The sequence below is a fragment of the Oryza sativa genome, chromosome 12 (assembly GCF_034140825.1).
Source record: "Oryza sativa Japonica Group chromosome 12, ASM3414082v1".
In the NCBI taxonomy this organism is placed as follows: Eukaryota; Viridiplantae; Streptophyta; class Magnoliopsida; order Poales; family Poaceae; genus Oryza; species Oryza sativa.
Genome location: NC_089046.1, coordinates 27,724,704 through 27,748,409, shown reverse-complemented (window position 1 = coordinate 27,748,409; position 23,706 = coordinate 27,724,704). Strand labels below are relative to the sequence as shown.

The window sequence follows — 23,706 nt, the reverse complement described above, 5'->3', positions numbered from 1 at the left end:
TCTGGAGAGGAAGAAGAAGGAGAAGAGGAGAGTTTGCAATTGCAGTGCTGCTCCTGCTCCTCGTGGTCGAGAAGGAATAATTAGGGCTCCTCTGTCTTTGCTTTAACGCCACTCCTCTCTCTTTTTCTTCTTCTTCTTCCTCAGAATAAATTCTCTCTCCACTGCCGCAAGGAAAGGCGCCTCACCGTCACCGGGGTGTGCCGGAAAGCTCCCATCTTTGTCTCCATTTGTTGCTTGCCCTCAATTCCTTCCTTCTTTCCTCCCTCTGGGTTCTTGTCCCCGGAGGCCCGGTTTCATCTCTCCTCGATGTGATGCGTGTGACTCCCAGGTGCTCCCGCTTTTCTCTCTTTCTGACCCACACTCGCTCTTGCTTCGATTGGGCGCATCTCGGTCTGTGTGGAGTGTGTTCTTGTTCTTCATCTTTTTTTTTTTCTGCGAATTTTGTTGGGTTCTTTTTGTGCTTGTTGGGCGGAGTTTTCTCTTGCTGTTTTCTAGTAATTTTTCTTGAGCTGGAATATCTACTTTTGGGCCTAAATGCTCGCCTTCTCTAGATCTGTTTCTACGAGTTTTCTGCAGAATTTGCTGTTAGATTCGATTGCGAGGCAGGTTGCCTCGGTATTTTCTTCCTTTTTTTTCTTGGGCCTTTCCAACATTTGAGCTAGATTTTTTTTTCTTTTGTCAATTTCAGGAGCAGTCGTTTCGTTCTCGCAATTGCTGATTTTGATCTGAATTGTTGGTAAATTCTCACCTTGCAGGCAGGTGATTGGAGCTCACGTCGCGGCGGTGATTTGCACTGTCCTCGGGGTCTGAATTGCTAATTACTACTGAGCGTCTCTCTCGCATGAGGAATAATTCGAGAATCGACGAAAGCTCCAACATTTGGGTGAATTTGGTCGCTGCCCCGTTCAATTTCGCCCTCGCGGCCCTGGAATTCGCGATGTGGAGCTCCTTCTGGTGCTTCATGGCCATCCTCTCCGCCAATTTCTGAGCCAAATCTCGTGCGATTCCGAGGCCCCCCCACGAATCTGTGGGGTCGTCGGAGCGATAGGTCACTGGCACCATCACCACCACCACCATAGTGGTTGTGGCAAAAAGGAACAAGGCACCTTCTTGGAGTTGGGATTAGGTGCAGTCTCGAGCTCAAAAGGGCTCGTTTGGTGGAAACCTTTTTGGTTTTGGTTGCCTGTCAGTGTGCTCAGCTTCTTGCTGACCCATCTAGCTGAATGGAGATTGCTCAAATTGGGGATTGCTCAGCTTTCTAACTGAGTCAGAGAGTGTCGTCTTGATTTGATTTGATTTGATTGGATTTCACCAATTGGATTGGGATTTCAGCAATGGAGGAGAGGTTAGCCGACGTGGAGGGCAGTTTCGCCTGCAATTCGAGAGGGGAGGATGACTTCAGGAGCTGCTGTGGGGATGAGGATGAGTGGGAGGACACCGAGGAGTCATTCACGGCCGGCGTCGCCAAGGGAGAGCTTGATGAGAGCTCGGTGAGGCTGTTCTTCAAGGGCGTGTCGAGCCCCGAGGCGGAGGGGAAGAAGCTGTCCGGGATTGGGGTGGTGATGGAGAGGTCACCTGGGGTGCCTATGCTTCAGGTGCAGAAGAAACTGGACTTCTATGTGGATGAGCTAGTGGCCGATCACTTGGCGCTGATGGATGGCCTGTTGGTGGCGTTGCAGAATGGGATACGGAAGATCTTTGCTTTCACCAATTCGGAGAAGCTGTACTTTCAGGCAAGAGTTTCCGATTTTCTCTAATATATGGTTTGCCCTTATGAATGTTACACAGAATCGCTAGTATCGCTTTCAATCACCCTGATATTTCTGCTATTGGGCATCACCTAATGGGCGCTTAAGGTTTAGTTAACTAAACTGTATGTTGCAGTTTGGCATTGTGATATACGCTACCAAAATAATGTAATTCATGTTTTGAGGATACCACATGTTTGGCTGGTAATCCGAATGACAAAAAAATGGACCGCACCACGATAACTATACTTGACTTCATGCCATCTTGCTTGGTTCCAAGTTAGTCGAACTAATCAATTCAACAATCAGTCAATGAAGAAACCGTCTTTCCTATTTGAGATTTTAACAGCTACCTATTAATAGCTGACTGTTGTAAACAGAACTAAACTGAGAGGAACGAAAGGATGAAAAGGTAGGGAATGTGCAGTTATGACAGCTGCACATTCCAAATTCTGCTACTGCAGTGCAGCTGCAGTATATAGATCGTATTCATCACTTGCAGTTCTATGCAGTAGTTTGTTCAATTTATGTTGTCCGAAAGCTGTAGAATTCTTACATAATTACCTATTTCAATAGAGTTATCTTACTGCCTTCCTGTATTATATCATACTTAGACATGATGTGTCATTTCTTGTTCTTTTGCACTGACAGATCGCAGAAGCTGAAATTCTAGAAGACCAGCTCTTGGTAGCTTTAGGACACAGAATTCTTGAACTGGTGGAAAAGCTGGAAGACTTTGATATAATATTGCTTCCTAGCTTTGAGCTTGAGAGGCCACTGCAGTTGGCCAAAGAAGCCATAGGCATCATGTATCTATCTCCATACGAGGTTGGCACCTGTTCAATTTGCTGTGAGGAAAAACGAGGCGCTCAGATGATCAAAGTGGGTTGTGCTCATACATTTTGCTATAGCTGCTTGACTTCATATACTCAAGAGAAGCTGCAAACCAACAAGGTTCCTATAAGATGCCCACAGTTAAGGTGTAAATATCATATTTCTGCTAGTGAGTGTAAGTCATTCCTTCCAGTTAGCTGCTACGATTCTCTGGAGAGAGCTTTTGCAGAAGCTGGCACCTCAGACATGGAAAGATTTTATTGTCCCTTTCCAAACTGTTCAGTTCTACTAGATCTTAGTCAGCACTTCTCTAGAGCAAGTACATCAAGTCAGTCAGATCTCAATTGTGTTGAGTGCCCAGAATGCCATAGAGATATCTGTATCAACTGTGGAGTGCCATGGCATGTCATGATGGGCTGTGATGAGTACCAGAGCTTGCCTGTTGATGAAAGAGATGCAGGAGACCTGTCTTTGCATCGGCTAGCACAAAACAATAGGTGGAGGCGTTGTCAGAGATGCCGACGAATGATTGAACTCACACAAGGCTGCTTCCATATGAATTGCTGGTATGTTCCTTTTTTCAGTTTGGCACACTTGCTGGTATGGAATCTCGTAGACTAAAAAGAGGAATTTCTTTTTTAAAAAAATAAACAAGTACACACAGAACTAAGCTTTATAATTCTACATAGAGAAGCACTCTTTTTGGCCGGTTTCATTGGGCTTCAACTGAAACTTGAAAGCATTAAACACTGTTTATTATAAGAGTAAAGATCTGTTGTCATGCTAGTAGTTAAAATTTCTAAATGAGAGAGAAGAATCATTTCACATTTTCACAGGTTATGAACGAATGTTTATTATGTTTGATGAAGCTTTCTTAGTGCAACTTTTAAGTAGTGCGCTGATTTCTGCCTCTCCCACAATCTGTAATATTTGAAAGTTACCAAACAGATAGAAATGTTGTAGACTGTAAGCTAGCTATATTATGTTGGCCCACTCTGTCTCTGACCACACTCTGAATTAAAGAACTTGGTAGTTTTCAGTACAAATTCCAAGGTGTTCCTTATTATGGCCTCAGAATCCCGGATTCCCAAATTAGTTATTTAATTTATCATATCATACAAGAGATAACTTCATATAATTCTTAGTTGGGGCCTAAGGTGCATTACTGGTGTCAATAAGAGAATTTTCTTCTACAGTCCGCATTAGGGTTTTGTTTATATGGGCATACTCTTCATAGTAATTTCACACTAGGTAGATTCAGATCCAACTAGATGTGCTCTGTGTTGCTCGCCCACCTAGATAGCTATTGCATTGCAAATGCTCGCTCCCATCAAGGATTACTAATTCATGAATGCACCTTTTGATTCTTATCGATATGCTAAATGTTGGTTTGTCACTTCTGAAGGTGCGGGCACGAGTTCTGCTACTCCTGTGGCGCCGAGTACACCAATGGTATACAGACATGCCAATGTGTTTTCTGGGACGAAGAGAGCATCGAGGCTGCCTCGGCAGCGCATTCCACCCAAGCATCCGAGATATGGGCATGGGACACGTTCGACTGCATGCCAACCGCCATCGAAGGGTACTCGGAGCAGGAGAGAGCTCAGCTGGCTCTCATTCAGAGGTTCCTCTCAGGGGGTTTCAACCTGGGTGAGCCTCCAAGCCAGTCGCCGCCCCGCTGCGCCGATTCATATATCATTGACACCATGAAGGACCTTCACCAGCTGCCATGGCTCGAGCGGTTCGTTTCGGTGATCAGTGACAGCTACAATGAAGATTACATCCAGTGAAAACAACATAGATAGCATTAAGAAAAAAAAGAATGGCACATACTGATGAATTTCATTTGGAATAATATGTTTCCATGCCCCTCTTGAAAATCAATACAGGAAAAGTGAGATGGTTCTATACCTTCATGAGCTTTTCCTCTTGTACTCCCTTTTTTCCTGGTTTGGTGCATAAGCAAAAGGAGTTGCCATCACTGATTTTATTTATTTTTTGTTAATTCCCTAAGCGTGTATATGCTTGTTTTTCTTGTGAGCCACACATGCTTGGGATGGTTTCAGAACTTCTTGATGTTGAATTGGATAAGCTACATCAGCAATTGTTCAGTTGATGCGTGTATCTTTACCACATTCCTTGTGTAAAAGGGTAACTACAAAATCTGATCATATTTTTCCATTTTTCTGACGAAAAGGTACAAATGGGTGAATGTGGTCTGAATTGCACATACTAGCACAATTAGAATGTAAAAAGCAAGCTCACTGCATGATCTGAATTGAAGCAAACAAAACGAATCTGACTAGACTTTGCTTTACTCTGTTTCAGTGTCGAGAAATACTTAAGCAAGAGCATACACTGTAGTAATACATCTGAATTTCTGCAGCGACACCCTAGTATTCACATTTACAGAACGAACATGACAAAATAAGAAACAGCAGCTGGGATGGCAGCAGCCACTTTACAAGCTTTGTGTGCATCTCTGATGCATACACACTTCTCCTGGATTTCAGGCCATGGCATTATGTAGTTGTCACATACTCCACACTTGAATTATGAGCAGCATGAAGAACTGCTCACCATCCTCTCAGCTGGTCTCTGGTTGAGAACCATTCCAGCCGGTGTGTCTTGAGCCTGCTGTCCTTGAAGCAATCTCTTTGCTGAAATCAGATTAAGAATGCAAATTCGCTTAGAAATTAGCAGAAGCAGGCTGTGTACATTTTTGTACACCAAATAACCAACCAGCTCTGTCGGCGTACAGAAATCCACTGCGGAAATGATTTGTGATCTAAACTCACCGATCTCGTGGAATACATCGTTCACATTGATCGCCGTTTTCGCAGATGTTTCCATGAAGAAAAGGCCATTCTCTTGTGCGTAGGTCTTTGCCTCCTGCACCATACAAATTAGAGCTTTTGATAAGCATCAACAAAGCAAGCCGCAGAGGCTGTCATAATGGAAAAGAAATTCATTTCAAGAACAGGATAGTGCCACAAACACAAAAGATGGTATCTATTATTTAATAGATCAGTGTTGCAATGAGCAAACAAAAAAGACCACCACAGAACAGAAAACCTTCTTGCCTTCACAACTTTTTATTATATATTTTTTTGTTAAATACTTCAATTCAGAGTTATTTTTTCAATGAAGCAGGAGCAACAAAAAGTAGACATAGTTATTCTGTGCTATTCACTATCACAACATACTGATAATTCATCGTCAAATGTGACAGGAGAAAAATACAGTAATTTGAAGCTGGTAAGGCCAAATTATACTTTTGCTCGAAGCAATGAGGAAAATAAGCACCATTATGAGATGCTAGTGACAAATATCAAATCACAGTGACATGATAGTTTCATGCAGAAATGCACTAGTGCTTTGACATATAATCACAAAAAAAGGGATTTGAGAAGCAAAATTACATACTTCTGCTGGCACCTGCCTCGCCTCTACCATATCAGCCTTGTTACCAGCAAGAGCCATTATCGTGTTTGGGTTTCCTGTATAAAAAGAAGTTAACTTGTATTAGCTGGACTATTAAAAAAACAGACACGATGTCTTATAGTGCTATGAAATTGCAAGTTCACTTATAAGAGAACTGTACAGTACAGGTGGTCCAGCAGTTGTACAAAATCAATATAGCTGCTTATTTACAGATGTTCTAATCATACGTGAAAATTACAAAAAGAGAAATGGATTACCTTGCGCTTGAAGTTCTTGAACCCATTTTTTTGCACGTGTGAAAGAGGCCTAAAAGGCAGAAAATAATGATGAGAACCACTATTAGCACCACTTTTACAAAATGAGCAGTGAGCATACTCAGATAAAACAGTATGAATGAAGTTAGACTTAAATTTGTGCACGGTGTAAACTATCAACTATGATATATTTATTTCTTCCCAAAAACTTGTAATGCAGATCGAAATCATGTTTACCAAGAACACACACTAAAAGCTGCATGTGAAGCAAGAAAAATATAAAGAGATGCGTTGCTAATATGCTAATACATAAGATCGCAAGACCGTGAATTGAAGGGTTCCTCCGTTCAAGTAAGGGCACACAATAGATACAGTATCTTCTCCGAATAGGGCTTGCTCATAAGATGCAAACAAGGTGCAAAAACAGTGAAGATAACTAGTTGATCTACTATCAGTGTGCCATAACGCCAGGACATGGGAGTTGCTAATTGGTAATGGCAGAACCAACTCATCAGTCTATCATCTGGGAAAACATGGCCACACTTGAACCAAGACCAGAAGAGCAATATAACCTAAAACTATATGTAGGAAGTTCGAATCTTCTGTGACAATAAAAGATGATGGATTAAAATGTCAAAGTTGGTGTACGATTATCATGAATACTTGGTTCGATATGTTAATCACAGAGAAGGGGTGATTTTACCAATACTTACTAATCGTAATTCTGGTTTCAATGGCGTAAATTATATTATTAGACTGTTAGTAATTTCTACCAATCGCGGCTGTGGTGCCGTACTTATAATTTTCAGTGATATGCAGGCATGATTGCATTAAATCAAAACTTTGAGAAACTATCATCAAGATGTACAACTTAATTAAAATTCAAGCAAGTCACTTAGTCTTGTACTAACCGCATTTGTGATGTCGTAGACAACTATCGCGGCAGCCGCACCCCGATAGTACATCGGAGCCAAGCTATGATACCTCTCCTGCCCTGCAGTATCCCAGATTTCGAACTTCACCGTCTCATCGTTAACCGCCAAGGTTTGCGAGAAGAAGGCCGCGCCGATGGTGGACTCCTGCATCCGAATGAACCAACAAAATCAAGCCTATCCCAACACACCAAACCTGCTCAATCTTAGGTCATAGTAGTTCACGTGTAAAAGAAATTCACCTGGAACTCAACAAACTGGCCCTTCACAAACCGGAGAACGAGGCTCGACTTGCCCGTGCCCACATCTCCAAGAAGAACCTGGTTAATCAACACTGTTAGTAAACGCATACCAACATACTCCCAAGACCCGGAATTCGTGATACATGAACAACATGAGCACATGATGCCAATAAGTAAAGATTGAGTTCTTGTTTTACGATCATAATAAGGGGGAATCAGTTCATCAATCTAATCGCGACCAACAAGGAGGGATCTTAGGGGGAAATATCATCAGCCCTAAATCCAGGGGGAAACAAAAACAAATCAAGAAACCAAATTGAGGGAGACGTTTGATTCCTCACCAGCTTGGCGTTGCGGATCTTGTTGCCGGGGTTGGCCGCCATCAGATCGGGGGATTCAGATCGGATGAGGGATCGAGCGAGCGAGCGGCCAGCAACGGGGATCGAATCGCGCGCGATTGGAGGAGGATTCGATCAACACCTTCCTCTCCTTCTCCTTCTCCGGTGAAAGCGAGAAGAAAACCTGAAAATTCTTTTTTTTTTTTTGTTGGGTTTGCTTCTCTGAAGATGAGACGAGTTGCTTTACGCTTAAGGCTAAGGAAGATGACTAATAAGGTGAGTCCTTTTTGCACTCTACCCCCTATATTTATATTTAATTATTATTGTTAAGAGGATTGATTAAGACCTCCACTTTTGTACTCGCCAAAAGCCCAAAAGTATTGGTTCTTGATTTTAGACTTGTTTTTTTTACTACAAAGGTCCTAAAAGATTTATTATAAATCTATTACAAACATTGATGTGGTATGATGTGAGTAAATATAGAATTACTTTGAACTCCCATATAATTATTAAATCAAACGGTTGAGAGATTTGTTGGTAAGAGCTATGCGAAAAAAAGAAAGAAAAATAGTATGAGTAGCAATGCTCTTTTGACAAATTTGGATTGCATACTTTCAAGTTTCCACTATAACTTCATACACTACATTCACTGATCTATGAATCTTTCTGCTTAGTTTGACTGGTCTTGATTGAGTTGACCCACAAAAAGGTCAACGGTCAACAGCAACTCTGTTGGATGAAATTTTGCTGAAAGGTAGGGGTGTAATTTCATAATGTGCCCTGACACGCCATGGCCATGGAGACAAAGATGAATTCCATCTCTTCCTGTTGGTGTTGAAGAGGACCATGAGAAGAAATGTTCAAAATTTTCTTTTTCTGCACTTTGCAATTTGGTGTGTAGCTTTCAGAAGGTGGTGGGTCAAATTGGCATTTGCTGGCTCTTTCTAGAATGCTCCCAGCTGCCTCACAACTTTGTTTTTAATCATCATTTCATTCATACCACAAGCTGACAATTTTTGCCACGGTGGGATCTAGCATTAACCTGTCTCTTTGTCGGAGATAAGATGTGATTAGCTTGCCGTATTAGCAAAGCACTTGATTATCAGATCTGCACTTAATCCCTTGCAGATAATCATATGCATCTTGGAACTGAAAGAAAAAGGATGTTGTGTGAATGCAAGTATAATCTCATACTATTAGATTATTCTTTTCTTTCTTTTTAATTTCAGTTGTGTGTGCTTGCTCAAGATCACTGTCATGACATCCCAACTCACTCATTAGCTTACAGCAAAGAACTCCTGAAAACCTGAACTTTTGCTTGGCTCTTTTTGTGGCCTATTTTTTGGACAAAGACGGTGGAAGTTGAGTAACAAATACGGTGATTAGGATTAGATGCTCGCAGTATAATATGCTACTTATTATGCAGAGATTAGAGAGCATCCGAATAAGAAACTGTACTAATGCTACTAGTTGGTGAACAGATCAAAAGTAGTTGTTACTAGCTCAGTGGAGTATAGAACAGCTGCAGACAGAGACTCTCTGCATCTGCAAGTATTCAGAGAAGTAGTTGTCCAGTATACTAGAAGCTGATGAAGGAATTTTTTGGGAGTGGATTTAGGAGTAGTATATACTACTACTTTGTAAGAACCGATGAATGGAGAGGCACATGATCAAATTAATTAAGATAGTAATTAACTAACTATTTAACTAGCCATGAGAGGCTTCTTGGAAGCATAGATGCGACATGTTCCTAACACAAGCCACAGCTTATTAACTCGATCGTCGTTTCCGACAACGCATAGCGTTTCCATTAATCTCTCTATGCGAAAATAACAGGTGAAATTTTAATACTAATTGTGTACATCTAGTTGGAAAGGATAAAAATATCTGCAAATGTTATGTTCATCTTGCAGTGAAACAACAATATCTATTCTCGTGTATAGCAGCACAAACATCTAGATCGACTTAATTAATTTGCCTTTTGAGCTAGGAACAAAAGACAATATTTTGAGGGCTAGTAATAATTAAGCTACTAAAAGAGTCGAACAGATCAAAGTCCAGCACAAGAGTCAAGTCGTTCAGCCAGCGTTCAATACTCGGCCACAAGCCATACGCGTACTGATTGATATATTGGACACAATGCAAATATCCACTGATTACAAGGCGTTAATTGGTGCATATAGGCGTGATTCAAAGCGAGTTTGAAGAAATTTCACGAAGGCAACTTAGGCAAGAGAAGATTCAGTCGTTTAGATGTATATCTCTTCCATTATAAAAATTGAAGATGTTTTTACCGATACTTTTATATATCATCTGTATATGAGTTGGCTTTTAAATTCATTCGATTTTGAAAATATAGATCCGTATTTAAGTCAGGTTTTAAATTCGTTCGCTTTTAGAAATATGTATAAGATATCTCTTTAAAAAACTCGCATGCTAACTTGAAATGATCGGATTCTTAATTGCAGCTCATGATTTTGTAGAAAAATATATATCCAAGCAAATTTCTATAGTGAGTTTCATCTTAACTAAACTGTGTAACAATAATAAAATATCCTTCACCCGTTACAACGCACATGCATTTTTTCTAGTAAATAATAAAAATTAATAATATCAAAACTACTGAATTAATTGACAACCAAGAATTAAAGCCCATTCTAGTGCAGGTTTGCAAGTTACGGCCCAGTTACAGATCATGGGCCTATGGGCCTGGAGGCAGCCCATATGCAAGCTTAATTGAATAATAGTTTTCTTCTGTAATACTTAATTGATCATGCTCTAATAGAGCTTTCTCGTTTTCGCTGAGAAGTTAACTAGGCTAAGGCTCCAAGCAATGCAAAATTCTACATGTAGTAGATGAAATGACGATAAATTTCACCTCAAAAAAGCTGTTTAGTGGTACGTAGGAAATTAATTACACGGCTATATATGTTTGGCCGCCTGGATTCCCAACTCCTCTCTCTCGTGTTCCGAGCGCACGTTTTTAAACTGCTAAATGGTGCGTTTTTTTAAAAAAATTCTATATGAAAGTTGCTTTAAAAATCATATTAATCTATTTAAAAATAATAATAAATACTTAATTAATCATAAAAAAAATATCGCTCCGTTTTTCGTGCGAAGGGAATGAGTTCCCAACTCAACATAACAAACACAGCTGATGAGAACTTGTTCACTTTATTCTGATTTTAACCTTAACATTATTTGGTGGTTTTGGAACTTTCTTATTATAAAAAGCAGTGGCGAAGCTATATTGTGTATGGGGTGCACATTAACCCCAGAATTCCTCAATTCTCACTTAAAAACACTAAAATACACAGTTTTGTACTGAAAATTTCTAGATTTTTAATGGTAGTACACCCCCTTATTTTGATGCTAGCTTCACCCCTGATAAAAAGCACTACCAAGATTTAGAAAGATGTCAAACTAAACACACCAAGTTAAAATTTTTTAGTAAAACCAAAGCTTATTAAAAATTGGTATTGTGAAAATCTGGTAAGCAACAAAGTGAACAAGCCATAAATTAAATCTTGAAGTTAGTTTTGTGAGCTGCTCACAAACAAAACTAGCAGACAAAGAAAAAATGTACAAAAATTAATGTTCCATTGCCGGGATTTGAACCCGGGTCGTCTGGGTGAAAGCCAGATATCCTAACCGGACTAGACGACAATGGATTCTTGATTTGCAAGAGAAACGGGGACCTTCATACAGATTCTGGCTCCAGTAGCTTTGACGTAGTACACTAATCTGAATTTTTTTCTTAGCAACTGACTCTGAACCAGCTGCTGGGGGTGTTCTTGATTTTATGGTGACGACCATTCTAAAAGAAGCTAGAGATGGAGCAACTTTGTCCCACTTTGGAGTTTGAGCTTTTTTTTTTTTTTTGCAGGGACTTTGGAGTTTGACCTTGCCTTAGATTTGATGAAAACACAAATATTTGCCTGACGAGCCAGTTCAAAGCGAGGAATATATGTATTTATGTACTTAGTCTTTGCATTTTTCATCAGCTTCTCCTTTTAATATATGTCTCTGAAAGTCAATCATCTCTTTCATAAATAACACCTGATAGCTAGTGTCATAAGGAAAGGATCTTCAGGCTTGCCTTTTTAAAGGCTGACAGAACTACGAAGAACATGTCTTAATTACCTGTGATTATCTGCTTAAGCTGGTTTTATTATTTCACCATTATTTGGTCTACGCCACACAATCACACATGTACATACGCACCAGCGCACACAAACAATGTTCTTCATATTGCTGATTTCCAATTACAACTAGTGAAAAGATGGAAGAAGTGGATTCAGTAATCAACGTACTTTGCAGATAGTAATAACAGGCCTGAAATCACTGCAAAGTATGTTAAGAATTTTACAGTATTTAAGAAATTACCTTGAAGCACACTAAATTTTTCATAGAACCTTTATGTACCAAATTTTACTTAGTATCTAATTAAAAAAAATTGTCCGCCTGTGGTGAGTGGTCTCAATGATATAAGAACTATGGCTTAAACTTTTAGTTGGAGGGAGTAGAAGAGAAGTTGGGAGAGATAGAGATATAATTTAGAGTAAAATACACGGCCGGTCCTTAAAATTGTGCGCGGGTGTCACTTAGGTCCATAATCTTGTAAATTGCACATCTAGGTTCACCATCTTGTTTAAGTGACTCATTAAGGTCCAAACCCGGTTTGACCGAAGCTGACCATCTACATTGCATTTAGTAGAGCCCTGGGCACCAAAAAGAACCCCCAAATCCCTCAGCTGCCTCCGTCGTCACATCGCCCACCGCCGCCGCACGTCATCCTCATCGTCAGCCCCTTCGCCGGCCATGTCATACCGATGGCTGAGCTGTTGCGGCGCCTAGTCGCACAGCACAGCTGCACCGCCTCGCTTGTCACGTTCTCCGGCCTCGCCTCGCCAACATCAGTGTCCTCCGTCGCCGCTATCGTGGACCTCGACGAAGCGACGCATGATTGCCAACGACACAGTATTAGAGGGGACGAAGCGAGCGGCGGACGAGCTCGAAGATCAGGACGCCGTGCCGTCGTGGACCTCAAATCCTTCTTGACGAATGGGCGGCGGGCGGAACGGTGGAGGGCAAGCGCGGCAGCGGGGTGCGAGCGGAGCAGCAGCGGAGCGGCGACGGGCGAATGTGGCAGCAGTTGGCAGGCGGCGGAGGGAACTAGAGGAGAGTTTGCGGAGCGCCGTCACTGTCTTCGTAGCTAGCGTGCCGGTGGCGCTCACGCCTCACTGACGGCCAGATCCATCGGTCTCCCTTCCCGCTGGTCGTTGGTGCTAGAGGCGTCGGTGAGCTTGGCGCGCGCGGGGGAGGTGTCGCCGGCCACGCCCGGGGGGAGGGGTCGCCTACCGCGGCCGCGTGTGTGGGGGAGGCGTCGGCGAGTTCGGCGCGAGCTGGGCGGGTGCGAGCTCCATGGCGGCAGCGGGGCGGCAGGGCAAGCTTGACTTGAGCAGCTGCCGCAGCCACTTGTCGCGTGCACCCACGGCTGGCTAGAGCGGGGGCCTTCCCCTTCCCCTGCTCTTTCTCCTTCCCGTCGACGACGGTGTGCGGTTTCTCTGGGCGCTGCGCAACACCGGCGAGCGGCTGCCAGAGGGGTACGAGGCACGTCAGCGGGCGCAGCGTGGTTGAGACAGGTGGGTGCCGCAGGTGTGCGTGCTAGCGCACGTTGCCGTCGACGCGTTCCTGCGTGCGCCACGCAAAGAAGGGATTGGATCGGACACGGGGAATCAAAAAGGGGGGCAAAATGCAAATATGTTGCCACGCTGGACCGCCACGTAAGCCAGTCAACCCGGTCAGAGGTCTTTTGGACCTCAATGAGTCACTTAAACAAGATGGTGGATCTAGATGTGTAATTTACAAGATTATGAATCTAAGTGACACCCGCGCTCAACTTTAAGGACCGACCGTGTATTTTACTCTATAATTTATATTAGTCGTATTGACTTGTTTCCTATCTCTCATCCATCGATCGATCGATCGATCTTATTTGACGACATATATGCATATGTGGTAGAAACAAAATACAGTAAGCCCTAATTAACAATGGCGTCGTGTCTAGTGGCGTCGGCCGCCGCATGTCGCGCCGCCCGAGCCGCGGTGGCGCGCCATGACGCGGCGGCCGCATCTCGCGCCGCCCGCTTAGCCGAGGCGGCCGCATGCCGCGCCGCCCGTTTAGCTGCGGCGGCTGACGTCTCCGACCGCCTCTCCATCCGCTACAGCAGCGAGCCCCCAGGTAATCCCATTATATTAAACCCCATAATAACCAATCGTACAATCAAAGATGCAGCTGTACATGCAATTTAGCATACGGATAGATTGGTGGTGTTTGGATCACTTTAATTAGTCCCTGTCACATTGCATATTTCGACGCTAATTTAGAGTATTAAACATAGACTAATTACAAAACTAATTGCATAAATAAGAGCTAATTCGCGAGACAAAATTTTTAAACCTAATTAATCTATAATTAACATATGTTTACTATAGCATCGCATATATAGGCTAATCATGGATTAATTAGACTAAATAGATTCATCTTACGAATTAGTCTAGGGTCATGAAATGAGTTTTATCATTAGTCTACATTTAATACTTGTAACTAGTGTCCAAACATCCGATATGTTTTAGTCCCTGATCGACCCTGAGGAACTAAAGTTTAATGAGCAATTCTACGGTCCTTGAGGAGATACTATGAGGTACCAAAAATTTAGTGTAAAATTTGATATCTCATAGTACCTAGGTACCAAGAGGTATCAAATTTATAATAGAAAAAATGGTACCTCCTCAAGGACCGTAAAATTACTCAAAGTTTAATACTTCTAATTGATTTGTTTGTATGCAAGTGTAAAACTGATTGATTTGTCTGTGAATTGTGATATATAGATGATGGTAAGTGCGTGACTGCCGAGGACGTACGTCGAGTCAGACGAAGCTGTATCGTACAAGTTGAAGCGTGACCATGCTGAGATGGCTCGCCGCTTCGAGACTTTCAAGTCCAGTACTGCGAATTCGGTGCACACTTGGAACAGTTATGAACATAAAGACCTAGACGGATTAGCCTGTGCAAAAGGCCTATCTGTCGAACGCTGGTTCCTACTGGAAGAGTTGCACCCACACGACGATGCCCGTGAAAGGATTATTTTCTGAATTCCAATCCATCAAGGAAAATCATCTGCCGGCCTGCCTCTAGTGCATTCTCTGCTACTGTTGACACAGTAGCAATGGCTGATACGTGGATTCGGGCTTACATGTCAGCGTCTGCTACTGTACCATTAGCACAATCTCCACCATTATTATCATTTCACTCATTTTTCATTCATTTGATGTATAAGGTAGCGGCATATACCCAGTATTGGCTTGGACCTTTATAAACTAATAATACATCAATCCTACTTGAATATAGATAGTGATGGAACTAAAAATTTCTTATTTGGATTAGTTGGCTCATTGGATATACAGCTGTTAGCTACCTGTGTGAAAACTTACTTAGATTGATCATATGGATGTTAATTGAGTTTATCTAGAAAATATTTTTGCAACCTATATATATATACATGTTAGGTGCTTGCATTGTTTGGCAATCCGACGAGCAAGCCTTAGCTGAGCAGCCTCAAGGCATCATGTTAATGCAGAAACCTAAACAAAATTTCATAATATAAACTAAATAACTTCAATGTTCAGATTCTTTTGTATTAATGTAAAGAACTTCATCAAGTTGTACAAATTAACGAACATATAAATCCAGGACAACTAGCTAGCCACATTCTTTTTCTGATCTAGATTTGTACACATCAACTAGATACAATCCATATAGACAAAAAGAACCAAAATGTGCTCATGTACAAAGAAAATAACATAGCCAGTATAGGAGAATAAGCCCACAAAACAAAAAATACACATATAGTTAACTTTGCTAGTTGTGTTCGTAGGAACATGTTCCCAACCCAAAGAGTGAACACGGAAAACGGAGCGATACATTAACACGTGATTAATTAAGTATTTGTAATTTTTTTTAAAAAATGGATCAATATGATTTTTTAAGCAACTTTCGTATAGAAACTTTTTTAAAAAACGCACCGTTTAGCTGTTTGAAAAACGTGGTGCGGAAAACGAAAGTAGGGAGTTGGTAACAAGGTCTTGCAAAGAGCCATTAACTTTGGGCATACTCTCTCGAGTCTCAATTGTAATTGGTCTGTTGTACTTGTACTATTTTGATGCAACCATTAGGCCTGTATGGCCTATTGTATAAACACCATGGCTCAGGCTTGCTGAACTAGGGCCTAGTATATGTTACTTCATCCGTCTTAAAATATAACAACTTTTAACCCTCACGATTTATCCTAAAATATAACAACTTCTACATCAACATTATCTTTCCAACTAATCACAACCCTCCACCACTCACTTCTATATATTTTCTTAATAACCATGTCCAACCCTAAAACTTCTTATATTCTGGGACGAAGGGAGTAATACATATGTGCTTGGCATCGACTGGGCGCTTTGAATAGAGACTGAAAAGTTGACTTTTTGAACCATAGCTCGGATGGACGATTGGAGACTCTGGATTCGTAGACCTCATCGAGATGTAAATCCATTTTAGTCTGGCCGTTTGGACTTTGGAGATTTGTAGGCTTCATTCTTCAAAGCCTCAGCACCACCTGGTAGTTGCTTCATTCTTCCGTCGTTGGCTACTGCCTGATCGTCACCTGCTCGCCTGTGTATCCGTAGACATTGTCATCGCTAACCATCTTCTAGCTGTAACTTATAGATAGAAATATGCTGTAAGACAGTAAGAGGAGGAGTGATCAGCTGCTTTAAGAAAAAAAAAAGCACTCATCAAGAAGGTAATTTTATATAATGTGTTTTATTTAACAAAAGATAAGTTAAAATGCAATTTATAATACTAAGTCGTACAGTATTATATACATCGACAAATTACATCATTAAAAATAAATTAACTTCAGTTGTTATCATGAAGATCAAGGATTAACAAATCGTCTGAGTGAGCCGTACTAACGGAGGGAGTATTTGATATGGTTGTGACTTTTGGGTTGCAGAATTTCCAGAGGGCAGTACACTGTACACTCATGCATATTTGTAGGAACTAAAAAGAAAAGAAAGAACAACGACAATGACAGTATTAAACCATGCCTTTGCCCAAGATAACACATGCATACCCTCATTTCAATGACACAAAGGGTTCTACTATATCATCGTCTACAAAATCATCCTTGCAAGTACATCTTACAATACCGTGTTTAAAATTTTCTGTTATTGATTAGCGTTTCTATTTTTCACAAATACTAATACTCAAATTCTTCAATTGCTGAACATCATAGATAAGGTTTCATCTATACCATTAATAATAGAATACCATTAACAATAGAATGGTTATAGTCACGTGAATGTGTGACTTCCTAAACTAGTATTTTAGGAAGAAGGGAGTACTAATTAAGCAGGTTTTTTTTTCTAAAGAGTTGGATTCAGTAATCATCTCATTTTTCAGTGGTTTCAATGTCTACTTTCTCTTAGTATGAAACAATGGGATTCCTTGTTTCATGCCTGACTAAATTACACCCGTAAACAAACATAGTTTTGACAAACTGTACCTTAAGTCAATCTGGTGGAAGATTGCTGACCAATGTATAATCAAGTGTCCAAGGAAATATCAAACATGTCAACCGAGCTGATGGGGTCATGAGAGAATACATGGCCATCCCCTTAGACTCTTCTACAGGACAGAAAACTACATACATGCATGTTTTTTTTTTTACTACATGGAGGATAGCAAGCATGGTGGATGATGCAATTTGCAAAAATGTGTTTTTGGAAGCATCGGACAGTTTCACACCAAGTGGTTTTACTTGTACTTCTTTGATGCCTCTAAGTAAACTATGAGGATAATGCTGAAGTTCTCTGACAAAACATCCAGGAGAAAGTTTCAGTCTACAGTACTCCCACTAATCTGGCAGGTCAACACTCAACTATCATTTTCTTTCAGTCTTCTAAATTTGTCGTTTTAGGCTTACATTATCACGGACACGCTTCTCATACTAATAAACGATGTGATCTTTTTTTAAAAAAAACTTTCTACATATAAGGTTTTTTTTAAAGAAAATCAAATAAATCAAAATTTGAAGTATATAATAGTTAAAGCTTAACTAATCATATGCTAATTGAGTTTCTTCCCTGGCAAGCCAACCGGTGCCATTGACTGTAAAAACTCTGAACATCAATAGTCTTCTAAACCCAATATTTAAATACTTTTTTAAAAAATTACTACAATGGATCTGTTGCTAGCAACTGGGTCTAGAAGATTGGAACTCTTCTTCTCTTTGCTTTGAATCTTTTCCATTTTTGTTTTGGCAAGGAGCAGAGCATGCTGACTTTGGTGATCACAGGAAGAAGAAAAGGCTCCAGTGGTCAGGATTTCACCTTCCAGGATGAGAACCCAACAAAGATGAAAATATTGGCTTTGCTTTCCAGTAAATTACTGAGTGACAGGTAAAAATATCAAGCCGAATCTACCGCGCATGTACCGTTACGTCAAGGCTTTTGACAAAGTTCTTGCATGATCCTAGAAAAAATTACTGTAAAATCTGTAGTTTACCCATTGTTCAAAGCTTGTGATAGCAACATTTCGTCCAATCTGACAGATGAAAATGACTAGGATTCTTCATTTCTTTGTTAGGTTACCCATTGCTTGACGGCTCATAGAAACAGAGTATTTGTATTTGAAAGTTGGACTTACATAGGACAAAAACATGCAGTATAATTAATTTTAGATAGAGGAGTTTATGAAAAAAAATATAAAACGAATAAGCTGTAAAAAAACAGTTTAGAGAAAATATTTACCATGTAAATTTTTTTCTCTGGAGGTTAGAGAGTCATGAAAGGGTCAATTTGTGGCCCCATACACATGATTTTAACCAAAATTAACTCCACCAAGGCACCAACAGCCACCAAGAAAAACCCTCAAATCCTCCTTTTGAACGAACTCTTTAATTAAAGTGGCCTTTTGTGAGCACCCTTGAAAAATTCTTTTCATCAGTTCGTCTTACAAATCTACAGCTGTTGACTGAAATATATTTCTCGAATTTATCCTTTCTTCAGGCCGAATATGATGAACCCGACTCTCAAGTACTTTTCAAAAGCTGGAAATGTTCAAAGTTCGTCATTCCTTTTTCATTAGTACATCTTGAAAGATTGATTCGTTCTCCGTATTATAAATCCTCGAATTGCTAATTAATCCACAGCATCACTGTCTACACTGTGACTAAATCCTATGGCTGTACAGTTGCTTGGTATGAACGGTATGAGATTCTTGGCTCTAGCTAAGTAGTTACTAGTAGTTAGTCGTGCAACTAGCTACAAAAAGATGGTAACTGTCCAACCTAATCAGAAGCTTCTTCGATTATAATAAGCACTTATGCCCATTTAATTTAAGTTTTTATTTTGATATGCATTGTTGCAGTATTTGATAAAGGATCACGAGGTGTCGAAATTTTAGTGCTAATTTCCACAACGCGAGAAATTCGAGTTGTCTTTAGCAGATTGAATTGAGAGTTATTTGAATCAATAATTTTGTAAACACTTCATACATCAAGAAATTATTCTTTTATTTGCTAAAATGTACTCCATCCATTCTAAAATATAAGACATAGTTAAACTTGACATGATGTCTTCAAAACTACTATTTGACTTTCAGTTTCTCACATAATATAATGTTCGTAGCAACAAATTAAATCATAACTATAAAAAGCTAGTACATTCAAATATCAATCCAATAACATTGTTTTTATTTATCAAATAAATTAAATTTATATTTGACTAATTGTTTTTCAAATATTATGAGAGTTGAATCTTAAAATGCATTGACATCTTATAAGTTGCACTAAGGGAGTAATTTGGGTTGCATGTCTCAGTTGGAAGAAATGAGTAGCACACCTCTACCAAGTCAATCAATATTATCTGCCTTTGACTTGGTAGAATGTCAATTTCCCATATATGTGCATTGCCTCTGAATAAACTGAGACTCTAATTAAGGTGTTCAACGGCCTCCCACAACTCTGAAAACCACGTGCTACATATATATTCAGGCCTACCACTAGTATATATAACAATGTGATAATTTTACTTCGAAATAAATTAATCCTTCCTGTATTTAATTTGCTGTGGCGAGATCGAAATAAAGTATCGTCGTCACTGAAGAAAAATCTCCTGATTCGACATATAATTGAGTTGAGCAAGTCATCAGAGGTACGACGATTTATCTGCAGAGACCCATAGGGAGAGAGAGGGTTCAACTCGATTGACTTAGACTCAGCTTGCTCAGACAAAAATTTCCAGCATCTTATTATTATCCCAGGCTATAGCTTTGTCTAGTATAATTAATCATCAAATGTGTTCTAATATGGTCAAATATAGCACATTAATTTATTAATACAGCAGCCATGGCCATACTTCTCCATCACCATATGTAAGCAACTATGTATAGCTAACACTAAACCTCATACACTATATATAACTAGCTGTATATAGGATCAAACAAGTTATTATAGCTCTGTCCAATTAAGCTAGCTAGCTAGCTACTACAAGATTAAGCCATGGAGGAGGAGAAGAGGTTGGAAAGGATTATTAAGGAGATTGACAGTCCAATTAGCCCAGGAGGAGGAGCAGCTTTATTAGCAGAAGATGATGATCTGGTGTTTCCAGGGTTTCGATTTCATCCGACGGATCAAGAGCTCGTGGGGTTTTATCTGACAAGGAAGGTGGAGAAGAAGCCTTTCAGTATTGACATCATCAAGGAGATCGATATCTACAAGCATGATCCCTGGGATCTTCCAAGTAGGTTACTTCAATTTTGTTCTTAATTTTAAGAAAAAAACTGGTGTACGTGCAAGTTATGTTCTTAATTGATTTGAACATATCCACACATGTATACGCATCATTATATGTGCACTGAAAAGTAAGAGGGGATAAAATCAGGATTCAGGGCATGAAACCGTATTACTTTTCTGATCTCATGTTCTTCCTTTGTGCATATCAATTAGTTCATCTTACTTTCAAGAAGATTATAAGAATATGATGCAAGATATATTAATTGTGATACCAGAGGTTAAATTTTTGTCACACTTGGTGGTGAAGGTTAATAATATGACTAGTATAGGCGAATCGTCATGCATGACTAATTATCTCCTGCAATTGAAACATTCATAAAATCATGCCTATGTGTCATTTAAATTTAGTTGGTTCTGTAACTGAAAAAAAAAAGGAAATTCAGTCATAAGTGGTAGTATATACTAGCTATCAGTTACAATTTGTATCTCTGAATAATCCTCTCTGATCGATCGATCGTGAATAAAAATTAAACACTGAACAATTAACACACAATCAGAGATTTGAGAGAATAATTGATATATATCAGCAAAGTCAGATAAAAATGATGAACAACGAGCCATGCATGCATGCATATCAACCAAATTCTAATGTTGTGCTTGTGAATGCAGAGGTGAGCCATGGCGCGGTGGCGCTGCAGGGCTCGTCGTCGTCGTCGTCGTTGTCGACGGCGGCGGCGGCGGAGAAGGAGTGCGGCTATTTCTTCTGCCTTCGAGGGAGGAAGTACAGGAACAGCATCCGCCCCAACCGCGTCACCGGCTCCGGCTTCTGGAAGGCCACCGGCATCGACAAGCCAATCTACTCTTCCTCACTCGCCGCCGCCGCCGCCGCCGCCGGTGCCGGCGACTGCATTGGCCTCAAGAAGTCTCTCGTCTACTACCGCGGCAGCGCCGGTAAAGGCACCAAGACAGATTGGATGATGCACGAGTTCCGACTCCCCTCCTCCATCTCCGACTCCGATCACCTCCAAGACGCATCAGTATGTCAGGTTTTTTTCGTGAACACGCAAAAGATTGCACGTCAATATATTAGAAGGAAAAGATTTTTGATACACAACGCAATCGGCTAGACAGGCACATCATTGCGTCACTAGCTAGCTAGCTTAATTAGCTACATCGATCGTCAGAATGATCTCTTATATATATATACACCTTTAATTTGTTCTGAATTGAATTCATGGATAGTACTGGTCATGCATCATCTCGATCAATGGCATGCAGGAGACATGGACGATTTGCCGGATCTTCAAGAGGAGCATGACCTACACCAAGGGCAGGGCGGCGGCGGCAGCAGCATCCATGAACAAGCGAATTAGCCATGAGCTTCAGCACATTCATCATCATCAGCAGCAGCAATTCTACTACCACGAGGTAGTCCATGACGGCCATGGCCACCACCATCGTCGCCACCTGCAGCACTACGCCGGCAGCGCTTCCATGGCAGCGGCGGCGGCCAACATCGTCGACGTCATCGATCACTCGTCGGACGCCGAGACGACGACGAGGTCTCACTCTCACTCTCAGTCTCACCTCGTCGCTGACATTCGTCATCGTCAGTCGCCGTTCATGCTCGACTTCCATGCTGGGACGGCGTCGTCGTCGTCGTCGACGGCGGCGGGGTGGAGCGAGGTGATGAGCTTCAGTAGGGATGGCGGGAGCAGCAGCGGCAGTAGCTGGGACGAGCTGGGGAGGATCATGGATATCTCTACCAATTCTGCTAATAATAATTACTACTTGTAATAAATTAATTAATTGACGCAGATCGAACAACTATATGTTAGCTATAGCTTGCATTACTTTGATATTAGTATGAGTAACCAAACATTTAATGTAAATTTAGTATCTCTTGGTATCTAATATCAAGAGATACCAATTTTACAGTAGAAAAAGTAATACCTTATGTTACCCTTCTCAAGAACTGTAAAATTGCTCCATTAGTATGCTACTTATACGTATGTAACTTTGCTAGTCTCGGCTCAGTATGTACATATGTAATTAACTGTGTGTATTACATGTTAATTATATATATGCATGAGAAAAAGTTAGCAGCATTGCATGATTTGCATCTACATTCAGGCTTTGAAAGTTTGTATGCTTCTTAGCTAGATTGTACATTAGTACTCCCTCCGTATTTTAATGTATGACGCCGTTGACTTTTTAACCAACGTTTGACCACTCGTCTTATTCAAAATTTTTATGCAAATATAAAAATACTTATATCATGCTTAAAGAACATTTGATGATAAATCAAGTCATAATAAAATAAATTATAATTACATAAATCTTTTGAATAAGACGAAAGGTCAAACGTTTATTAAAAAGTCAACGGCGTCATATATTAAAATATAGAGGGAGTATATGGGAAAATTGTTCTTATGCCACATAGTTGCAATATTTGCCGATGTATCATATGCTAACATAATAATAAATAATAACTAGTAAAATAGTACTCACTAATTACAAACACAAATTGTTGTAAGGTATCTTAGTAACTACTAGCTAGCTAAGAAACACTAAATATATATAATGATATAATGACATTCTACATGAATAAGCTAAACACGAGTTTTGGCTCGCTAGGCAACGAGCTAAAAGCCTAACGAGGGTTCATAAAATCGCATGGTCATCACATGGTTATTATGTACGGTAATCTTCTTACTTTTGAAACCAAGGTAATACTCACGGTAACTGTACGGTTTTCATGGTAACCGTGGTAACCGCCTTACCGAGGGGAGATGATAACCCCACCCAAAATGGTTTGGTGAACCATGAACCTAACTCAATCGGTTCAGCTCATTATAAGTACATGTTTTAGCTAACCAAGCCAAGTTCGATATGATTCGATCTAAGACTATAAGCCATGAGTTTCGAGAATTTTCTTTTTCACCCATATTTAACATGGTAAAGGTGTAGAAAGTGGAAAAACAGTAAATTCCACTTCATTAAATTTAGTGGTGGCAACTAGCAACATGTTGTTTTGGTGTGTATGTATAGATCGTTCAA

The 23,706-nt window shown here is 40.4% G+C and overlaps 3 protein-coding genes and 1 non-coding gene across 4 annotated transcripts; 2 read left to right on the top strand and 2 right to left on the bottom strand.

Annotated features, from left to right (window-relative positions):
* The first annotated feature begins 43 nt into the window (after positions 1 to 43).
* LOC4352863 (ATP-dependent RNA helicase DEAH12, chloroplastic) lies at positions 44 to 4,692 on the top strand. The gene is made up of 4 exons (NM_001423636.1): positions 44 to 328; positions 756 to 1,733; positions 2,400 to 3,148; positions 3,988 to 4,692. Exons 2-4 carry the CDS (start codon positions 1,335 to 1,337, stop codon positions 4,370 to 4,372), a joined length of 1,533 nt encoding a protein of 510 aa, NP_001410565.1. The 5' UTR covers positions 44 to 328; positions 756 to 1,334; the 3' UTR covers positions 4,373 to 4,692.
* A 42-nt stretch (positions 4,693 to 4,734) lies between these two features.
* On the bottom strand, positions 4,735 to 8,037 carry LOC4352862 (ras-related protein RABF2a). The gene is made up of 7 exons (NM_001423637.1): positions 7,796 to 8,037; positions 7,455 to 7,532; positions 7,192 to 7,359; positions 6,284 to 6,332; positions 6,009 to 6,082; positions 5,381 to 5,474; positions 4,735 to 5,242 (listed from the first exon to the last, which is right to left on the bottom strand). The coding sequence occupies exons 1-7, from the start codon at positions 7,835 to 7,837 to the stop codon at positions 5,136 to 5,138; spliced, it is 612 nt and encodes a 203-aa protein (NP_001410566.1). The 5' UTR covers positions 7,838 to 8,037; the 3' UTR covers positions 4,735 to 5,135.
* Positions 8,038 to 11,389: 3,352 nt separating this feature from the next.
* Positions 11,390 to 11,463, bottom strand: TRNAE-UUC (transfer RNA glutamic acid (anticodon UUC)). The gene has a single exon. It is a non-coding gene; the product is annotated as a tRNA-Glu (tRNA).
* Positions 11,464 to 20,412: 8,949 nt separating this feature from the next.
* Positions 20,413 to 22,443, top strand: LOC107277673 (NAC domain-containing protein 76-like). Its single transcript, XM_015764011.3, has 3 exons — positions 20,413 to 20,653; positions 21,316 to 21,683; positions 21,925 to 22,443. Exons 1-3 carry the CDS (start codon positions 20,413 to 20,415, stop codon positions 22,441 to 22,443), a joined length of 1,128 nt encoding a protein of 375 aa, XP_015619497.1.
* The last annotated feature ends 1,263 nt before the right edge of the window (positions 22,444 to 23,706 follow it).

What these genes read in the sequence shown, in the direction of transcription:
- LOC4352863 (NM_001423636.1), top strand. Translation starts at nt 1,335, where the DNA reads ATGGAGGAGAGGTTAGCCGACGTGGAGGGCAGTTTCGCCTGCAATTCG. An exon ending in CGGAGAAGCTGTACTTTCAG is followed by an intron (nt 1,734 to 2,399) that starts GCAAGAGTTTCC and finishes TTGCACTGACAG; the next exon opens with ATCGCAGAAGCTGAAATTCT. An exon ending in TGCTTCCATATGAATTGCTG is followed by an intron (nt 3,149 to 3,987) that starts GTATGTTCCTTT and finishes TCACTTCTGAAG; the next exon opens with GTGCGGGCACGAGTTCTGCT.
- LOC4352862 (NM_001423637.1), bottom strand. Translation starts at nt 7,837, where the DNA reads ATGGCGGCCAACCCCGGCAACAAGATCCGCAACGCCAAGCTG. An exon ending in GCCAGTTTGTTGAGTTCCAG is followed by an intron (nt 7,360 to 7,454) that starts GTGAATTTCTTT and finishes ATTCGGATGCAG; the next exon opens with GAGTCCACCATCGGCGCGGC. An exon ending in TCAAGAACTTCAAGCGCAAG is followed by an intron (nt 6,083 to 6,283) that starts GTAATCCATTTC and finishes CTTTTTATACAG; the next exon opens with GAAACCCAAACACGATAATG.
- LOC107277673 (XM_015764011.3), top strand. Translation starts at nt 20,413, where the DNA reads ATGGAGGAGGAGAAGAGGTTGGAAAGGATTATTAAGGAGATTGACAGT. An exon ending in TGATCCCTGGGATCTTCCAA is followed by an intron (nt 20,654 to 21,315) that starts GTAGGTTACTTC and finishes TTGTGAATGCAG; the next exon opens with AGGTGAGCCATGGCGCGGTG. An exon ending in ATCACCTCCAAGACGCATCA is followed by an intron (nt 21,684 to 21,924) that starts GTATGTCAGGTT and finishes AATGGCATGCAG; the next exon opens with GAGACATGGACGATTTGCCG.